Raw genomic sequence first — 19108 nt, forward strand, 5'->3', positions numbered from 1 at the left:
TTTTTACTGCTTATTTGCACCAACAAAACCAAAGCAAATTCCTAGTGTATACCTCATACACCTGGCAATAAACAAGATTCTGATTCTGATTTAAGTTAAATTATTTCTTACTTATAAAAATCTACTCCTAAAATGTATTATTTGTTCTTTCTTTCCATTTTATTTGAACTAGTGTTTTCTTACCAGTAGTCAAAACCTATAGGCATCTGTTGAGTTTTAAGTCTATGTAGCAAGCAGAGAAACAGCTTGTGTATATTTATAACAACTGTCATTTGGGCTTTCGTGTGAACTGGTAATTAAGGCCTTCTTGAGCCTTGGTGGAAGACCATCTACTTACCATTTTTTTTTTAAATGTCTGCTAAACCACACAGCACTAATAATCAGAATATGTGGGAATACCTGCCAGTGAAATGAGTTAAACGTGCAACGTACTAGTAATTCTTTCATCAGTACAGCCCTGACCTGGAGAGACACTATAGTGTATTTTGCAAACGGTCCAATACAGAGCAAATAGTGGGTGGCAGCAATGTCCCTAAACCACACGGCACTAATAATCAGAATATGTCGGGATACCTGCCAAAGAAATCAGTTAAACATGCACTTCTGGACGGATTGGAAACATTGTCATCTCAAATAGCGTGGAAAAAAAGAAAAGTAACCCAAACCAAAGACAAAAAAAATAAAAAGTGGGTCTTTTTACTAGTAATTATTTAATCAGTACAGTCATGACCTGGAGAGACACTAGTGTAATGTGCAAATGGTGAAATACAGAGCAAATAGTGGGTGGCATTAGTGTCCCTGTCCTTGAACTAGGCTATGCCCCACCTGTTGGTAAATATCCTCTTTGCTCATGTGTCGTTGAGCCAGTCACTGAGCCCCTGCTGGTTACACAAATGTGTGTTTGAACATGAAGCTATTCACAAAGTTCGTATGATATTTAATTCAAGAAACATTTGTGTCAGATTTGGGCCCTTCCATAAACTGTAAATCACAGATAGTGTGGGATGTTTCTAGATGTCTCGCCATAGGGAACCATGACTGATTTAGGCTCATCCCACGCCAGACTTTGTCAGCTTACATTTGTTTTGGCAGCAATCCTAAAACAGCGTACAACTCACATGTGACGCAGGAGTCAGGAGGGATGATCGTGGTGTTTGACTTGGCTGTTTTCCTGTTTAAAGTACAGGATATATACAGCGCAGGCTGCATGAACTCGGCCTCTCCTTCTCACTCTTATCTGCTTGACTGCTCTGATACTTCTTGATTGCTTGATTGCTTGACTTCTCACAGAAATGAATTCTCTGGGCATCACTGTGGTTCTGGGACTACTGACGGGGGTCTGGGCTCAGATCAATGTGGTACGACCACTGTGCGACTCCGCTGAGGGAGAAGAGGCTGCCCTGGTGGCTCAGGATTACCTCAATGCCCAGCACACTCATGGCTACAAGTATGCACTGAACAGGATCGAAGACATCAAGATCTATACTGAAGTAAGTCAGCAGGTGTAGAGTTTGTGTGGTTACAGACAAAAAACTTTTATACAGATAGTTACTCCTTCTCTTCTCCTGTTGTTCAACTTTGAGTCAGGAACATGGGATGCAGAATACTCATCACACAGGATCACATAATTTGAAAGATTAAACTGTGAACTGTAATGTGTAACTTGTTTGAACATGATGTAGACACAACCCTGAATAATGAAAATAAGGAAATCAAATCCCATAAAAATATGCCAAGCTTAAAAAATGTGGTAAAAACTGCATAATTTAGATAAAGTAGTACATGTTATATAGAGTAGTACATTGGTGAGGATACGTCTTTACTTCCCTTGATCATTGCACATCTTAAATTGTACATATTTCATTTCTTTCCTTCAATTGTGTTATTTTATGTCAGCACCCCAATTAAGACACAAGCCATGTAGTGCATTCCTAAACAGTTGGTGTGTGATGCCTCTGCATGCAAACACTTGCTCAAACATGTCAGGAAAGATTAAAAATCAACATTTTGACTATTTTTCATTATAATTTTCTAACTACATATAGATGTTCATCCATGCAAATATGACACCAGAACATTTCACTTTAAAGGTTTCTGTCTATGTGGTCATCATACAACACATAGCAGAGTTCTGTCAAATGACTGTCTGATGCAGTAGATTTTAAAAATAATAAATAATAATGGTTCCTTTTATCTGTCCTTAGCCTAATGGAGTCGACACATTTGTCCTGGAAGTTGACCTGCTGGAGACAGACTGTCATGTTTTGGATCCCACACCTCTTGCCAACTGCACAGTCAGGCCGAAAGAATTGACGGTGAGACTGCATACCATTACTACAGAGAAGCTCTCATACTTGAGCTACATGAATTCAACCAAATATCAAGATACTGATAGTTTAATAATATGATATAAAATAATGAGAATAGAACATGTCCAGATTGACTGTTCTGTACTATTTGGACTGATTCTTTGTCTCCAATCAGGCAGTAGAAGGAGACTGCGATGTGGTGTTGAAGAGGGTTGGCGGAGCTCTGACTGTCACAGCATTCAAGTGTAAAACAGAAGGTACACCTTTCTAATCACACACTCACACCGTATGACACCCACATATATTCAGCCACACAAAGTGTCACCCTACGCACAAAAACCTGTATGCGTCCTTCTTCTATGACATATAGAATCAACAGAGGACCTGTGCGTGGGCTGTCCTTCCCTTCTTCCCCTAAATAACACCAACGCACTGGACTTTGTCCAAGCCTCTCTGGCAACCTTCAACAACATGTCTGTGGACGACGCAACGTATACTGTTATGGAGGTTGGAAGGATGACATCACAGGTGGGCCCAAACATATTCTGTTAAGTTCAGTTTTTCCCCCATAAGATTTAAAGTACCTACATGTTAATGTGTCTATAAGTACATCAATAATTCTCAATACCTTGTTTCAGATTGTGTCTGGTGGGCCAATCTATTCTGCGGAATATGTTGTAGTTGAGGCTAATTGCACTAATGATGTCTGCGTACCCCTGGATGACGCCATGGCTGTAAGTACACAAAGCATCAGTTTAGTTTTTTAGTAGACGCTCTCTAAATTATTGGAATAATTTATTATGTACACTTTTTTTTTTAGCCCTGCTTATAAGCTAATTAAAGGAGATAGGAAAGTGATAAATTTGGACACCAAAGCTCCCCTTAAACAGCAAAAAAATAAACATAATTGTGATAAAAATCATGTTTTTCTTTTCTCCACCAGGCACGTGGTATTTGTACTGCCAAAGGTTTGAGCACTGCCCACACAGTGGACTGCAGGATGTTTTTAAATCTGGTAAAATACTGTATTTAACTTCTCCAAATAATTTTTTGACGGCCAAAAATAAGTCACAGATCAACTTTTATACTGATGATTTTTCCTAAGCCTCTGTTGATGTATACACTTTTTCAGGTGCCTGTTGTAGATGCCAACAGCACTGCAGATGCAGCTCCTGTTGTGCCACCAGTGGTCCATGTACAAACAGGTAGCATGTCACCCAAGCATGGTCTGAGGTTCCACCAGCTGACTACTCTCCATAACCCTGAGCTAAGCGGCCATCTGTCTGAATCAGGAGAGTCAAATGAAGTTGTACTCATAACACCTTTAGTGGCTGATCCTTCTCTAGCTGCTGCTAATCCTACTCCAGCTGCAGCCGATCCAGCTCCAGCTGCTGCCGATCCAGCTCCAGCTGCTGCCGATCCAGCTCCAGCTGCTGCCGATCCAGCTCCAACCGATCCAGCTCCAGCCGATCCAGCTCCAGCTGCTGACAGTGGATCAGCCTCAGATTCAGATTCATCCAGTAAGGAGGTCCCGCATATTAATTTTAAGAGAGATGCATCTGCCGCAACCGCAATGGTTGACGCTGCGACTCAAACAGACCCCATCATTGTTCTTACGCCAGTGTGCCCAGGAAGGAAAAGATTCTTTTAAGTGTTCAGGTCCCACAGACTCTCTATACTTGCTTCCTTCAGTGACACTGGCACTAGAGTAATTTATGACTAATTGATAACTGATGTCCTGTAGGTAGATGTAACACCAATACACATCCTTACAAATAAAGAAAAATCTGTTATTTGACTTTGTCAAATCACATACACAAGCATTGTGCATTGCAAAACAATTCTTGAAATATCTGTAAAATGGATGATAAAGATTTGCATTTCATGCTGAATAAATCTCTCAAGTCAAAGCTTTTTTTGTTCTTATTTTTTGGTCATCATGCATCCTTAAAGATGTATTGGAAAAACTTCTAGTTCAGTACATTTAGTAGCAGTCAATGAAGGATAAAGTCACCCAAGGCCTTTTTAAAGGTTTGATGAGGACACACTGATAAGCTCTCTACACAGAACTTTGAATAAATGAACTGGTACCAAAATGCATTTAATCATTCATGCCACATCTTTCAGGGTGACTGCAAAACAAAGTGCTGTTTGCCAATTGTATTGACTTGTGCCAATAACATCCCTGTGAACCCATTGGCATTTCCATCCCTGTGAACCCATTGACATTTCCACAAATACATTTCCCCTAAAACAAAAAAACAGCAAAAAAAGTGTTTGTCCCAGTTAACAATTAACATTACTCAAATGTTTGCAGATTCTTTTAACATCCAAAGGTCTGGCAGTTTGAGTTGGGCAGTTTACAGGTTATGTGTATTCATTTTCAACATTTAAATCCAGTACTCACTAATCTCGTGCAGATTAAAGTTTAGGATATTCTTGTTCAAAAGGCAAAGGCTTTTTTAAAAATCAGGGAATGTTTAACCAAATGGATATTTGAAATAAATCAGTTCTTTTTAGGAGCAAACAAAGATTTTAAGGTTGTACTTAGTGAGGCCACTGTTGGTGAAATTCTAGTAAGTGTATTTACAAGAATGGGTCAATGTTCAGGAAGTGGTAGTTCATGGCAAGGCAAAATAAGCAAGACAAGTTCAACAGGGGCAATGCACTGTTTGATTCTAAATAGCATAAGCCAACAAGTACCAAGGGTAAGCTGTCAACTTTGAAACCGACTTCTATAACATTCTGCTTTCAGAGTTTGTTTCCCCACTCACTTTTACAAAACAACCATCTGACAAATCCCTATAAGCATATTTAAAAAAAAGAAAATAAGCTTAGGTATTTGTTTCAATTGTTTATTCATAATGAAGGCAGCTCATTCCTGCTTTTGATTTCCACCTCTCTGAATGGGTTGGTTGAGTCCTGCAAGAGACACACATTAGTCCAAGAGAAAAAAAGATTTTGAAGGAAGAAAAAAAAAAAAAAAAAAAAAAGTTGACTTAACATACCATTTGCTTGGTGGTCAGCTCCTTCGTTGAAATGCATTTCCTGGAACATGAGGTTGAATCCTTTGGCCAGAGCCTAAAGGTGTTGTAGACCTCCAGAAGTCTGAATAAATTTAGGGTTTAAAATTAATGAATCACTGACAGAGGGGTTCTGGGGCAAAGGCACGAAATGAGGGCCATCCATGAGATGAATCAGAAGGTCAACCATTGGTTAATCTTCTGATTTCATCACCAGGCCTTGGCATGTAGTTGACATCAGGTAAGGGATAGGACATTCCTCTCCCCAGCCATTTGGGGTGTTGGGGTTTTTCCTGTGGGGGATTTAAATTCTGAGGATTTGGGGATTTACTACTGTGATGCCTTGCAAGATTTTGTGCAAAGAAGTTAGCATCACGAACCAGATCTCTGAAAGGCAGCGGTGATTCCTCAAAACTGTTGGGCTCCCTACCTGGTGGGCCATGCTGTAGCAGCACATAACTGTTTGGTTCAGAATAGGACTGCACAGTCTGATCAGGTTTAGTGGATTTCTTTGGGCCACTCACAAATTGCTGTGGTTGTGAGGCATTGTTAGGGGCCATCGAGTTGTCATAAAGTTGTACTTGAGCATCTTGAAGCATATAATAAGGGATCACAAGACGATCAAGTTCACTTTGGACTTCAGGTTGCATCTGCCTTTCAGATTCACTGGCTTTGTTGTTAGATGGTTGTAGGTTGACTGTAGGTGTACTTTGCAGCTTTGCTATATGCTGCTGTTGTAGATATTGGCTGATATGAGACACAAAATTAGGCCCATATGGATTGTTCATGTCCCCAGCTGAGAATTGGATGTTCTGGTGCTTTTGGGGCTGTACATTATATGGCTCATATTGCAGCACTGGATTTACTGGTTCATTGCCTGAAGCATGGCTTTGGGGTAAAATTTGCAGCTCTTCATTTTGTGGTAGATATGGCCAATTAGAATATGGTGAATTTGGTACAAAATAAGGGTAGGTTGGTTGTTCAGGATTTGCAGGCTTGCTGGGATTATAGAGTAGTGCAGCAGGGATGCCATCTGGTGGCTGAAGATGTGGCCACTTATTTCCTGATGGAAGGGACTGAGAAGAAATGGGTGCAGAGGTGGAAGTTGTGGTAAGTTGCGTCGTCATTGCTTCAGTTGGCCTTTGTGGAAGGGGAGCAGAACCCAAGCCATTGCCAAACCCAGAATATGCAAATGAAGGGAGGAATGGCAGTCCTGGATTGACTGAAGGTGCATCTTGACTAGCAAATCCAGCAGGAATAATTTGATGGAGATGTTGATGAAAAGCAATTTGTGGACAGCAATTAGAAAATCCAGATGGGCAAATCTGAGGGCAGTACACAGGTGGAGCAACAGGCTGTGGAGGTCTTGGAGCAGCAGTTGGCTTTTCAGGCTGTGGCTGAGGCACTTCAGGCTGTGGAGGTCTTGGAGCAGCAGTTGGATTTTCAGGCAATGGATGAGGGTAGAGGTGGAAGGGGTAGAAGGGCTGCTGTACTTGGCCCCAAGGAGCAACAGGCTGTGGAGGTCTTGGAGCAGCAGTTGGCTTTTCAGGCTCTGGCTGAGGTGCTTCAGGTTGTGGAGGCCTTGGGGCAGCAGCTGGCTTTTCAGGCTCTGGCTGAGGGTAGAAGTGGAAGGGGTAGAAGGGCTGCTGTACTTGGCCCCAAGGGGCAACAGGCTGTGGAGGTCTTGGAGCAGCAGTTGGCTTTTCAGGCTCTGGCTGAGGTGCTTCAGGTTGTGGAGGCCTTGGAGCAGCACTTGGCTTTTCAGGCCCTGGCTGAGGGTAGAAGTGGAAAGGGTAGAAGGGCTGCTGTACTTGGCCCCGAGGGGCTTCAGGCTGTGGAGGTCTTGGAGCAGCAGTCGGCTTTTCAGGCTCTGGCGCTTCAGGTTGTGGGGGCCTTGGAGCAGCAGCTGGCTTTTCAGGCTCTGGCTGAGGGTAGAAGCGGAAGGGGTAGAAGGGCTGCTGTACCTGGCCCCAAGGTGCAACACGCTGTGGAGGTCTTGGGGCAGCTGTTGGCTTTTCGGGCTCTGGCTGAGGTGCTTCAGGTTGTGGAGGTCTTGGAGCTGCACTTGGCTTTTCAGGCCCTGGCTGAGGGTAGAAGTGGAAAGGGTAGAAGGGCTGCTGTACTTGGCCCCGAGGGGCTTCAGGCTGTGGAGGTCTTGGAGCAGCAGTCGGCTTTTCAGGCTCTGGCGCTTCAGGTTGTGGGGGCCTTGGAGCAGCAGCTGGCTTTTCAGGCTCTGGCTGAGGGTAGAAGTGGAAGGGGTAGAAGGGCTGCTGTACCTGGCCCCAAGGTGCAACACGCTGTGGAGGTCTTGGAGCAGCTGTTGGCTTTTCAGGCCCTGGCTGAGGGTAGAAGTGGAAGAAGGGCTGCTGTACTTGGCCCCAAGGGGCTTCAGGCTGTGGAGGTCTTGGAGCAACAGTTGGCTTTTCAGGCTCTGGCTGAGGCACTTCAGGCTGTGGAGGCCTTGGCGCAGCAGTTGGCTTTTCAGGCTCTGGCTGAGGTGCTTCAGGTTGTGGGGGCCTTGGAGCAGCAGTTGGCTTTTCAGGCACTGGCTGAGGGTAGAAGTGGAAGGGATAGAAGGGCTGCTGTACTCGGCCCCAGCGGACAACAGGTTGTGGAGGTCTTGGAGCAGCAGCTTGTGTAGGATTTATCGGCAAAGGGGTGGAGGGATACAACTCTTTGCTTGGGGTTTCAGTTTGCAGTTTTGGACCATTTGTGGGCCTTGTGTGTTCAGTTTGAGCTGGTGACAGTGATGGACAGGAAATTTTAATTTCTTCCTCTCCAGCCAATTGAAGGGTGTACATTCCATCCTGGAACACAAAAGGTCAACAGATTATACCAAACTTCTTTTCTTTTTAAAGGGGAATTTTCAAAAACAAGTTTGTACTGTACCTTTTTCTCCAGGCAGGGTGCATAACGAACAGAGATGACCACACCTTCGGGATGTACAACTACACTGAACCCACATCTGGGTGAAGCCTTCATCAGTGGCTCCCAGTTACCAGTCACTGTAAAGTAATACATTACAAAGTACAAAAAAGGTAAACGGACATCTAGTCACACTGGGCAGAAAGTTCTGGTAGTGGCCAGAAGGGAACTAGCAAATTGGGGAAACTGTAGCGAGATTGGTAAGGTTAGGCGTGGACCTCGAATTTTAAGGTTAGGACATGTCGTGGCCCACGAGTTTTATGAAAGTTTTTGAGGATCTCAGATCAGATTATACACTTTGTGGACTCCCTTCTAGACACAACTGAAAGTTTCTTTCCCTTTCAAAATACATTAAATGCCAGTGGATAATGTTATCATAGCTTACTGAAGATAAACAGCCTCCAAGCGTTAAGTGTTTCCACTTCAACTTCTGTAATACCAATGCTACTCTGAACACATGATTAAAAGACTATCAGACCATTTTATCACTGCATAAATAGAAGCCGTTTGAACACCATTAATTAAAAATCTACCAGTAATCCATGTTTAGACCCAAATTTTCAGCAATTTGGGAATTAGAGGTCAAGTTTCCTTCAAGACTAAAAAGAAAATATGCTCAATTATAGTAAGAGTTAGGACAGCTAAATTTAGATAATACAATTATTATCCCCCCCAGAAAATAGTATGCTGCATCACTGTATTGATGGTGCTGATGGACAATACAATTATCCTGACACAACCAAATAGATGTATTCATTATTTGTGATTCATTACCTTGTTAACAGAATGCATGTCATGCCTTTATTCAGTGTTGATTATCTTAAACAGAAATTAAGAAAAAAAAAGCCCAAAACTTACAATTTACGTTAATTTTAGCGACAGATACTGTCCATCCCGTTTTCACGACCATGCCCTGAGCGTGGCAGGTGACCATCGGAGGGTTGGGTGAAGACTGCTTCATCAAAGGGCATGACATCTTCACGGGTAACCCGCACCAACGCAACGGGAGAACGTAGCAATCCTCCTAAAAGTAGAAAGCAAAATTTTGCAAGTGTACACGGTTCAAGTGTGCAGGGCATTCAGAATAAAATGTATCCCACCTCAAGAGCGACAAAGCAGCCATCGTAAGGTGCAACCAAGACCAAATCTCTCATTGTTGACCTGATGGTGTAACCACAGCTCGGTGGCAACTTGGACAGAGGCAGAGGAGACAGGCGACTTCCTGAGCAATTAAAAGACAGAATTTTTTTTTTTTTTTTAAAAAGTGCATGAAACTACTTTGCAGATTCTACCAAGTATTGTGTTCAGTATAAATGATAAAGCTATAAATTAACAACTCCAAAAGAGATTAAACTTACCCCTGTCCACAAAGAACAGAGATCCTAGGGTAGAAGCAGCATCTTGGACTTGAAGCTTCATGGAGTCTCCAGTACATTCAACCTTTGGATCCATTTTAAGGAGTCGATCCACTGCCGCATTGTCTGGCTTTGAATTCGGCCTCGAAAAGACATCACCCTGTAGTTGAGGTTGCTTGGGATCCCCCCAACCTATTAAAAACAAGGCTTTGTTTAAGTTCAAATGGGTACACTGCCATTATTAACTGTCCTAACAACAAGGTGCACACATTCAACTAAAGCGTACTGGTTGAACAGGCGGATAAGGTCTTTTGTTCCAGGAAGGGTCTGATTTTTTAATTACCTCTTCTCATCTTTCAGCTCCATCATTTCTCAAATGGCTCTTTATGGTGTTATTCATTTCTTGTATTGTGTATTTGTTGTGTACTGTGAATGCAATGTCTATATTATAGTCTGTAGGAGTTGATTTGGTGGCAAATGAGTTTCCCCATTGGAGATTAATAAAGCCTTTAATCTAATACATGCATAGGCCTCGCTGTCAAAAATAACTTTTGTAGTGTATTTCATGCAGGATTGTGATAAGAATTTCATCTTTACGTACCCATATCTGCTTGATAATCTGTATCAACATCCAGAAAGTTCTTTGTGGTTCCTCGGAGTTCACCACCTTGCAGAGAAATTTGCCCGATTAAGAGTCTTCCACGGCGCAGATCACGTCCTTTAGCTTGACCTTTGCTAAGCGTCAAGTTTCCTCTCAATTTATCCAATGCTTTAAGCTTTGTCAGTCTTGTGCAATGGCAAAATGAACTAGCAACCACTAAAAGTCCTAAACATAGTAAAATCCTACTGTCCCTTCTCTCTCGGCACGCCATTGGAACACAGAAAAAGCACTGAACATGGGCAAATTGCCTTAGCAGTTTGCTGCAAATGCTGAACTCTCCTCTAGTCAGGCAGTTATTTAAGACTGAGGTCTGGTCCTAATTACAACTAATCAAAACACCTGACCACAGCAGGTGTTGCCAATCAAGCAAATTAAGGGCGGGGCATTCATTTGTGGCCCTGAACGCCTCACACCAAGATACTGAAATGTAGTCTTTGGCAGTAGAAGACTACAAATTGTAGTGACTGCATTTGTCTTTGTCACGTCAGAGTAATATGACAAATACAAACATTTTATTGTTCTTCTTGTAAGGCTTATTTGGCAGCCTTGCCACGTTTTTTAGGCTTGATTATCATATTTCTTTTCATGCATTAAGTCATATGATTTGAATTTGCTTAAGCCTGTATCTGTTTAGCTTTTCCCTGACCCTGCAGAGAATAGTTTTTCACATTGATAACGCTACATAAATATCTTCAAAATGAATAAAGCATACAAAGTAGGTGCTTAGAATGTTATGGCTGTCTTTCTCAGGCCTAACTGGGTGCTAAATGGACGCGCCACACTGTGGACAACAACGTTGTATCGTCAGGGTTTAAACCCTTAACAAGCCACTGTTGGGTCTGTTGTCACAAACTCATGCTGTGCAGCAAAACACTGTTCAATCCTACATAACTTTATTTTAAATTCTAGTGGGCATCTTAAGGTTACAAGAATACCAAATATGCGAGTCTGCACCTAGAATTATGTACAACATCTAGAACGAATCCATTGTGCAGCTAATATGAATTATTATGTGTAGCTTCAAAGAGTTGGAACAAGCAGATACAGAATATATGAGACACAGGGGAAATAAAAGGGAGGAACAGGGAAACGCTGTTTAGTTTACCTTTTACATGGTTTAATTGAGTAAAAGCAGTCCATTAATGAAAGCCAGTAGTTTATTCCCCTTGTCAAATCATGCCATCTTTCCTTTAGTCTGATCAAGAAAATTAGTCTCTACATTTTGTTATTAGATATAAAAATGTTTGTGACATTGAAAAAGTCTTATTGTTCACAACAACTTATTGATTGAAATACGACACTACTTGAGCAGGCAGATTCCCTTCAGAGTAATGAATTTCTTCATCAATGACAGCCTGCAGCCCATTGAAAATGTGGTTGATTTTCCTCCAGCTTTCTGCAAAGAAACAATCAGTAGGCTAGTTATTTCTGGGATTCAGTAACAGTTAAAACCACCACCAGACGTATGCATCGTTGCTAATGTAGTGGATCATCAATATAATAAGTTAGAACTGAATACCTGAATTAGAACAAATCGACTTTGAAACTCTTGAATCAGTCAACATACAAGTTTGTACTCACAAGGCAACAGACAGGACATATTGGCTTTACCTCTGGTTGGAATAACTTTTATTTGATCTGTCTGTAAACAAGATGTCTCATCAATTCATGGCATTTGAAATAGCAGATTGTGTGGCAGAAGGAATTTCCAACTCATGAAAAAAAAAAGGACAAAATATTGCAAACTTCTTTTTCTGTTGTTTAATTCTGTACATATTCCACAAAGTCTGGAGATTACTGATGCCAAAATATCCCTTAGGAAAGTGCCGTTAAAAGTTACTTCTTGCTGGGGCAGCAGTTAAAAATCCAACTCGTAGTAGCAACAGATCAGATCGATTTTATGGCACAGAATACAGTTATTCTCAGAAAATTTTCACAAGACAACTTACAAATGTTCTTATTCCAACCAACACCATTTTCATTATGTTTAGTGTACACAGCGTCGTTTTTTTTTCTTTTAAATATACTTCTAAGTACCGTACTATGACAATTTGTGAATACACCTTTTGATGACTAAAGCACAAGGCAAATAATTCCAAAGTGTTGGAGCCCAACAGCCTCGGTTTACAGTCAAAATGCATTCATACTGTAGTAAAATGACATTGCCGTTTCATTGGTTAATGGATATGAAGTTAGCAACCAATCAATTAGTGATGAGAAGTTTAAGTAGTGTTGAAGTCTAAGGAAGCAGTTAAATGTTTTACAGTCATCTGAAGTTGTCTTAATGATTTACAGTCAACAGGAGATGCTAACAATCATCCATCAGAATAAGCTGAAGTAATTCTGATAATCCTCTTTTTATTGACAATTGGTCCAAAGGGGAGGGGGGGAGAAAAAAATAACTCCACGTAACAGGTGTGTAGTGTTTTACAGAAAAATGTACAAATAGCAGAAGCTGACTGACAAAAGACCGAGCTGTCACAGAGGTGGAATGTCCACTGAGACTCCAGGATGTGGTGAAGTATCATGACAATATCTTTGAGACCTCAGCAATGCTGACCTTACACTACACTCAAAACAACAGCCCAACACCACATCATTAACTTTAAGACCACATTCAGGTACAACAGCAAAAGCATGTGATGGTAGAGACGTTGTGCTTGAGGGTGGCGAATTGGTACACACATACGGGACTTTTTGTCAGAGGAAATTTGTCATTTATTTAATGGAGGCTTGAAGACTTTGAAGATGGAGGCAGAAGAGAAGATGGTTTTGGCTGGAATATTATGCAGGAACAGAGAGGGGGGGGGGGGGATAGGGGCTGGGATCTGTATGCTAAAGAGGGGTATGCATGCAATTTTTAAATGCCCACATGCTGATGAAAAAAAAAAGAACACTGGCATCTTTTTAGTAAAGCTCAAAAAGCAAAACTATGCAAACTATCACCACCATTACATGTGTACTTCCCCTTGGAATATTAGCCAGCTGCTAAGTGAATGTTATACAAGGCGAGTCCAGATTTATTTTACACTTTGCAATCATTTTTTGAACACTTTTGGTTAATAAATGAACATGCCATTACTGTAGTGCCAAAAACATGAGAAGTACAATGTTAAAGTGGGGAAGTTTTATAAAAAAAAAAAGAGGAGGAGGAGTGTGGAGAGACTTAAGCAAACAAAAGGCTGTTTACAAAAATAGACTGGGGAAAGGAAGTAACATTGTATGCCATCTTATCCTGGAAGTAGTGCCAACACAATGCGGTGGGTGGGAGTGAGCTGCTAAGTTGATGGATGGGTGGAGAGGTTGCTTAATATCCAGACCTCCTCAGGTAGTCAGCCATTGAATGTGCTTTGTTGTTAAGATTTCCACCATGGACCGCCTCCTTTCCCATGACTAAAACCAATACTGGAGCACACAAGGAAAAAAAGAGAAATGAACAAAATTTGAAGAGTCTCCCGCCCCTACAGGATGAAGGGGGGGAACAAAGGTGACACAGTATCTTACCACTCTTCATTGCTATTAAAAGTTTCCAAGACATTTTGACTGCTTGCAGGAGAAATCTTAACAGCAATATTTCTTTTCTCTTCTTTTTGTCTCTCAATTTTTATCTAAGTGAGCATGAAAACATTAAAACCCTGAATCCCTCAAGTATTTTGTCATCGCGAAAGCCTTCTTATTCAATCCGCCTCCATGGACCCCTTCTTTGCCCATTACCAGAACCAAAACTGAAAGAGAAGAGATGGAAAAGGGACAGTTAAGGAAAGCAAAAACAGTAAAGAAAGACATTCCAAGTATCATCACTAGACTTGTGTAGTCCAGGGATATTCAACTGTGTGCCATGCAGGGCTAACCGTCTGCAGGTCGTCTTTGCTACCATAGAACACAATAGGTGATTTCATTACTAGGTAACTTTACCAATTGACACCATACATTGTCCATACTAGGGCTGCACGATTATGGCCAAAACGATAGTCACGATTATTTTGATCAGTATTGATATCACGATTTTTTTGATCAGTATTGATAGCACGATTATTCATTGATTTTAGCAACGACATTTTTATTGCACTTTCACATTAAAATAAACAGAGCACTGTTTTCCCTTCCATGCTGTGCTACATTCCTGCTAATGTACAAACTAGAACTACACCATGTTGGAAAATACTGACATTGCAATATTTTATTTTGCTATATATATATATATATATATATATATATATATATTGCAATATGAAAAAAAATACAGGAATATATCATCCCACCCCTTTGTTAGCTACATTTTAGAGTTCTGAAAGTTATGTAAATGCTTCAATCTGGTGCACTTCATGAGCAAAATTAGCAACAATAAGAGCTAGATAAACAATTTTACGCTCTTAATTTAATCATAAACACATTGGTTGTATAGATAATATCTATACCCAAAAGTGAAGCCAAAACATCAAGTGGTTAGTTTAGGAAGCGCTTGATTTGATGTGCTGCAGAGTTTTCTATGGGCAGAACGTTCATTTTAAACGTCAATATCGCAGGTGATCATGTTCATTTAATTGTAGGAAGCCAAAATTGTGATCGCGATTAATATTCGATTAATTGTGCAGCCCTAGTCCATACATTTCAGACTGCCAAATGATGAGAATACAGTGTCCAACACGGCAATTTATGACTCACTTGTGTTTCTTAAATAGGGAATATTCACTGAGTTAACAAGTGAGCCCGCGTGTCATCCATAACACATGCCTTGAATATCCCCATTCTAGCGCGTTTTAATTTTTTGTGTAACAATTATAAGCTGCGGGAAGATCAGTGCACTTGATTGATCAGGACAGCTTCAGCTGACCTCTGCTTTTAACAGCAAATCAGATGTAACTCAACACTAATGAGCCGGTGGATATTGCAAAGAAAACATGTGTTAGAAGGTTAAGCGTTGGGTTGGGCGACATGTTAAAACTTCCAACCGGCCAGCGTCAGCCCAACAGCCGGCGATTGCCGATATATTCGCGCAGATGTTTGTGTGACCGAGTTAGATGTGAAAATATGCTGGCACCCACTGTCTCTCTCTGCTGTTACTGGCCTTTGTGCTACTTGTAGCTCGCTGAACTAGAGTCTGTCGCTTAGTAGTCTCGCAAAGCCACACCTCCTTTTAGCGCTGTGCCAGCTGCTCACAGAGCAGCGGATCTCGCTCATTTTTTGGAAGCACTAAATCAGCAAAATCACCTGCGCAAATCAATTGGCAATCACCAGTTGTTGGTCTGACGGCGACCGGTTGAAACATTTTTACAAAAAAATTGTAAATTTAATTAAACAGACCCCTGATTGTCAGTCTGCACTTCCATAAAACTCATGTGAGGTAGCGCTCGTCACAATCTGGTGTCTTAAAGATCCAGTGTGTGAGATCTGGCGACATCTAGCAGTGAGGTTGAAGAGGTCATCCTCTCCCGTGTGCCAAGCGTGTTGGAGAACTACGGTGGACGACATGAAAACGCGAATGGCGAGAGCCAGTTGTTGTAAGAGTAGCGTATCTAATTTGGAGCAGAGCCAGTGCTTAGAGTGGGTGTGTTTGTGGGAAGTAAGTGGTGAGGCCAGAGAGCGAGATCGGCGGTGACTGTGTGCAGTGGAGCAGAAGACTGAGTTAGTTTGGCTTTGAGAATATCAAGTGAATGTACAGCGGATGAACCGTTTACCTTTTCCAGCTCTTCCCACAGAGACATTGTATGTAGGTTCTCCTCCTCCGCTCTTTGTCCTCACATCCATTGTCCAGTCCATGTCATCATGGAGGTTGTCTCTGAGGACTGAACACTTCTTTGAGCCCAGAGTGAGACCGCCAGTGTAAAAGGTCTCCCTGTCCTTACCGATAAGTATGTCAATTTCTTGAGGCTGAAAAAAACACAAAACCACAGGATTGGGACAACGTCAGTCAGATCCTCAGACACATGTAACAAATATGCTTCCAGCTACGTGACTAATTCTTCTAGAAAAAGTAGGGGTGTAAGAAAATATTTTTAAAAAATCAAATATCAGGATATTATGATTTGTGATACTGTATTGATTCTCAAAAACACTACATTCATTTTTAATTAATAGTTAACATGTAAAGATTAACTCAATCAATACTTCATTTAATTTACAAAGAGATGCGTACTCGCAAAGTAGTGCTATGATGTTGGACGTTAAAGGGACTGTGATAAATGCAACTGCAGATCCCACTGTTCTGATTGCATAAAAAAGTAAACTTTTTTTTCAAATTTCATGCATATGGTGGTGTGTTTTTTATACTATGACAGTTTTCCTAAAATTAGATTAAAAAATTGCAATATATCGCAATATATTGAATCATAACCCCTGCATCGTGATATGTATCATATCTCCAGATTCTTGCCAATAAACAGGCCTAATAAAAAGGCACAAAATGAACTATGTCCACAAGAAAGAACATGAATTCTCCAGAACTAAAAAGGCACTGCTACTTTGAGGTAAAAAAAAAAGAAAAAAAAAAAGGCCTTTATTATAGTGGCTGTAATAATATAGGTACGCTATACAAAGGCCTTTTATCTTTAATACCTTGACAAAGCAGTGTGACTTGACTTTTTGGGGATTTTTTTTTTTTATGCATATAGTGGTGTGTTCTTTATACTATGACAGTTTTCCTAAAATTAGATTAAAAAATTGCAATATATCACCTTATGTTATGTGATATGTATCATAACACCAGATTCTTGCCAATATACAGCCCTAATAAAAAGGCACAAAATTAACTATGCCCACAAGAAAGAACATGAATTCCCCAAAACTAAAAAAAGGCACTGCTATTTTGAGGTAAAAAAAAAAAAACAACAACTTTATTATAGTGGCTATAATAATATAGCTACAATAAAAAAGGCCTTTTATCTTTAATACCATAAAGTGTGCCTTGACTTTTTGTGGAATACATTTCCTCCCTTGTTGACAACGTCTACCCCATGCACCAGGAGCAGCTGCTTTGTGTACTTCCACATTGTTTTTTATAAAAAAATCTATTTATATAATTAAATTTTCAACAGTAAACTGAGCCATTGTAATAATACCCAACCTTGGGGGGTTCTGAGAAATAATAGTAAGCATATTTCACTATTTGTCAGACATTATGTAGACACAAGAAAGCTGCAGAATGTCTGAGACTCAACACACACATCCTCATCCCTGCAGTGAGGAGCGTTAGCGGAAGTCCAGTGACGTCTCTGCACCGGTTCTAGCTCTCCTGCACATCCCTCCTCTCAATGAATTAAAACACAGTCATTCCCATCACAAAATATACATTTATGAATACACGACTACACTGCTGGCGTTAATAGCAATGCAGCCTCGTTGTACGTCCGCCAGAGCTATCCTTTAAAGCACAGGTAGCCGGTAAAGCAGCTGCAGCAGCAGCTTAACGTGAGCTAATCAAAGCCACCGTGCACACAAAAGCATGCCCGTTTTTCTTAAGTCGGACACCGTCTACTCGCTGGTTTTAGCTTTAATACAGCAGTGCATTAACATTTATATTAGTGTTTGCTAACGGTAATTGTTTTCAGGTTTGTTATGGTGCATGCAAACCCACAATGAGTGCCTTATCTGATCAACACGAGGTCTAATCCCGCAACGATTCCTCAGCAGGAAACAACCGAGACAGGCCACAGCTAAAGCTAACGGTTAGTCATTTAAATAGACCCCAGCGAGGTAACGGTTTTAACGGTTTTAACGCTCCTCAGTGTGGCGGAGCGTTTTTTTCTAACGTGGTGGTTGATACATAAACACAGTCAAACCCACACGTTCTCTCTTAAATTACACCAATGTGTGAGCTCTTACCGTGATATTGTTGAAGGTACCACCGGCATGTGCTGCCCAAACATATTTGGCGTCCGTATATCCAACAATGGCGCTATCCTGACAGCTGCCATCGGCCATCAGGTTCTCCACGTAGCTTTGCCAAGACATTATTCAAGATGCTCTATAAAAAAACCCTACTCAATGGAAGTTACGGGTTGCACAAACAAGGAGACAGTTAAATAGGAAAGGGGGGAAAAGACCTTAACAGACGAATCTCCAATCTAAACCCGCACTTCGACGTTAACCAACGTCAAGGCTGGGGCAGCAAAGAAAGCCAGGGTGGTGATGAGGCAGCGGGCTGGGTGTAGTCCGTTATCAGATCACTCCGCACAATGAGCTCCACCGGCGCTTTAATGGCAGCAGGCGGCGGAATAAAGAATAAAGAGGGACTTATCACTTATCAGCTCAGCCAAGAGTCAACTGTCTGAGAGGTGAATGCTGCAGGTTCACACAGAGGCAGATGAGGGTGTACTGATTGAATCGTTTAGTCAGTCATTCTTTCATTCATTGAAGGTATTTTTGCATATTCTGCACCCTCAGCCTGGAATTTGCTCCAAAATGACCTAAAAATCAAGGAGCTGGTATCAATCAATATTTTTTTTCTTTTTCTTTTTAAACAATATATTTATTGAGTTTTTCCCCTTAAATAATAGAAAAGGAAGAAAGAACATATATATTCATATATATACATACAGTGCCAAGGGTGGCGCAACCAGTTATTAGGTTTAGGGGGCAATTACTTTTTCACATAGGGCCAGGTAGGTTTGGATATCTTTTTTCCCCTAATAAATGAAATCATCATTTAAAAACTGCATTTTGTGTTTACTTGGGTTATCTTTGTCTTACATTAAAATTTGTTTAATGATCTGAAACATTTAAGTGTGACAAATATGCAAAAAAATAAGAAATCAGGAAGGGGGCAAATACTTTTTCACGGCACTGTATATACATACATACACATATAAATAAAGAGAGAATTACAGAAGTAATAGT

At 40.9% G+C, this 19108-nt stretch overlaps 2 protein-coding genes across 2 annotated transcripts; one reads left to right on the top strand and one right to left on the bottom strand.

Annotated features, from left to right (window-relative positions):
- The first annotated feature begins 1176 nt into the window (after window positions 1-1176).
- LOC141776842 (alpha-2-HS-glycoprotein-like) lies at window positions 1177-4219 on the top strand. The gene is made up of 7 exons (XM_074650665.1): window positions 1177-1490; window positions 2205-2315; window positions 2485-2566; window positions 2680-2837; window positions 2948-3043; window positions 3253-3324; window positions 3442-4219. Exons 1-7 carry the CDS (start codon window positions 1293-1295, stop codon window positions 3958-3960), a joined length of 1236 nt encoding a protein of 411 aa, XP_074506766.1. The 5' UTR covers window positions 1177-1292; the 3' UTR covers window positions 3961-4219.
- A 7800-nt stretch (window positions 4220-12019) lies between these two features.
- Window positions 12020-18443, bottom strand: LOC141776832 (profilin-2-like). Its single transcript, XM_074650651.1, has 3 exons — window positions 18095-18443; window positions 15952-16144; window positions 12020-13998 (listed from the first exon to the last, which is right to left on the bottom strand). Exons 1-3 carry the CDS (start codon window positions 18221-18223, stop codon window positions 13901-13903), a joined length of 420 nt encoding a protein of 139 aa, XP_074506752.1. The 5' UTR covers window positions 18224-18443; the 3' UTR covers window positions 12020-13900.
- Between the last annotated feature and the right edge of the window lie 665 nt (window positions 18444-19108).

This window comes from Sebastes fasciatus, chromosome 11 (genome assembly GCF_043250625.1).
Source record: "Sebastes fasciatus isolate fSebFas1 chromosome 11, fSebFas1.pri, whole genome shotgun sequence".
Lineage (NCBI taxonomy): Eukaryota > Metazoa > Chordata > Actinopteri > Perciformes > Sebastidae > Sebastes > Sebastes fasciatus.

Coding starts and splice junctions, on each gene's coding strand:
- LOC141776842 (XM_074650665.1), top strand. CDS start 1,293: ATGAATTCTCTGGGCATCACTGTGGTTCTGGGACTACTGACGGGGGTC. Junction 2,567..2,679: donor ATTCAAGTGTAAAACAGAAG/GTACACCTTTCT, acceptor TATGACATATAG/AATCAACAGAGGACCTGTGC. Junction 3,325..3,441: donor GCAGGATGTTTTTAAATCTG/GTAAAATACTGT, acceptor ACACTTTTTCAG/GTGCCTGTTGTAGATGCCAA.
- LOC141776832 (XM_074650651.1), bottom strand. CDS start 18,223: ATGTCTTGGCAAAGCTACGTGGAGAACCTGATGGCCGATGGCAGCTGT. Junction 16,145..18,094: donor GTACCTTCAACAATATCACG/GTAAGAGCTCAC, acceptor TGTTTTTTTCAG/CCTCAAGAAATTGACATACT. Junction 13,999..15,951: donor TGTGGGAAGAGCTGGAAAAG/GTAAACGGTTCA, acceptor CTTCTCTTTCAG/TTTTGGTTCTGGTAATGGGC.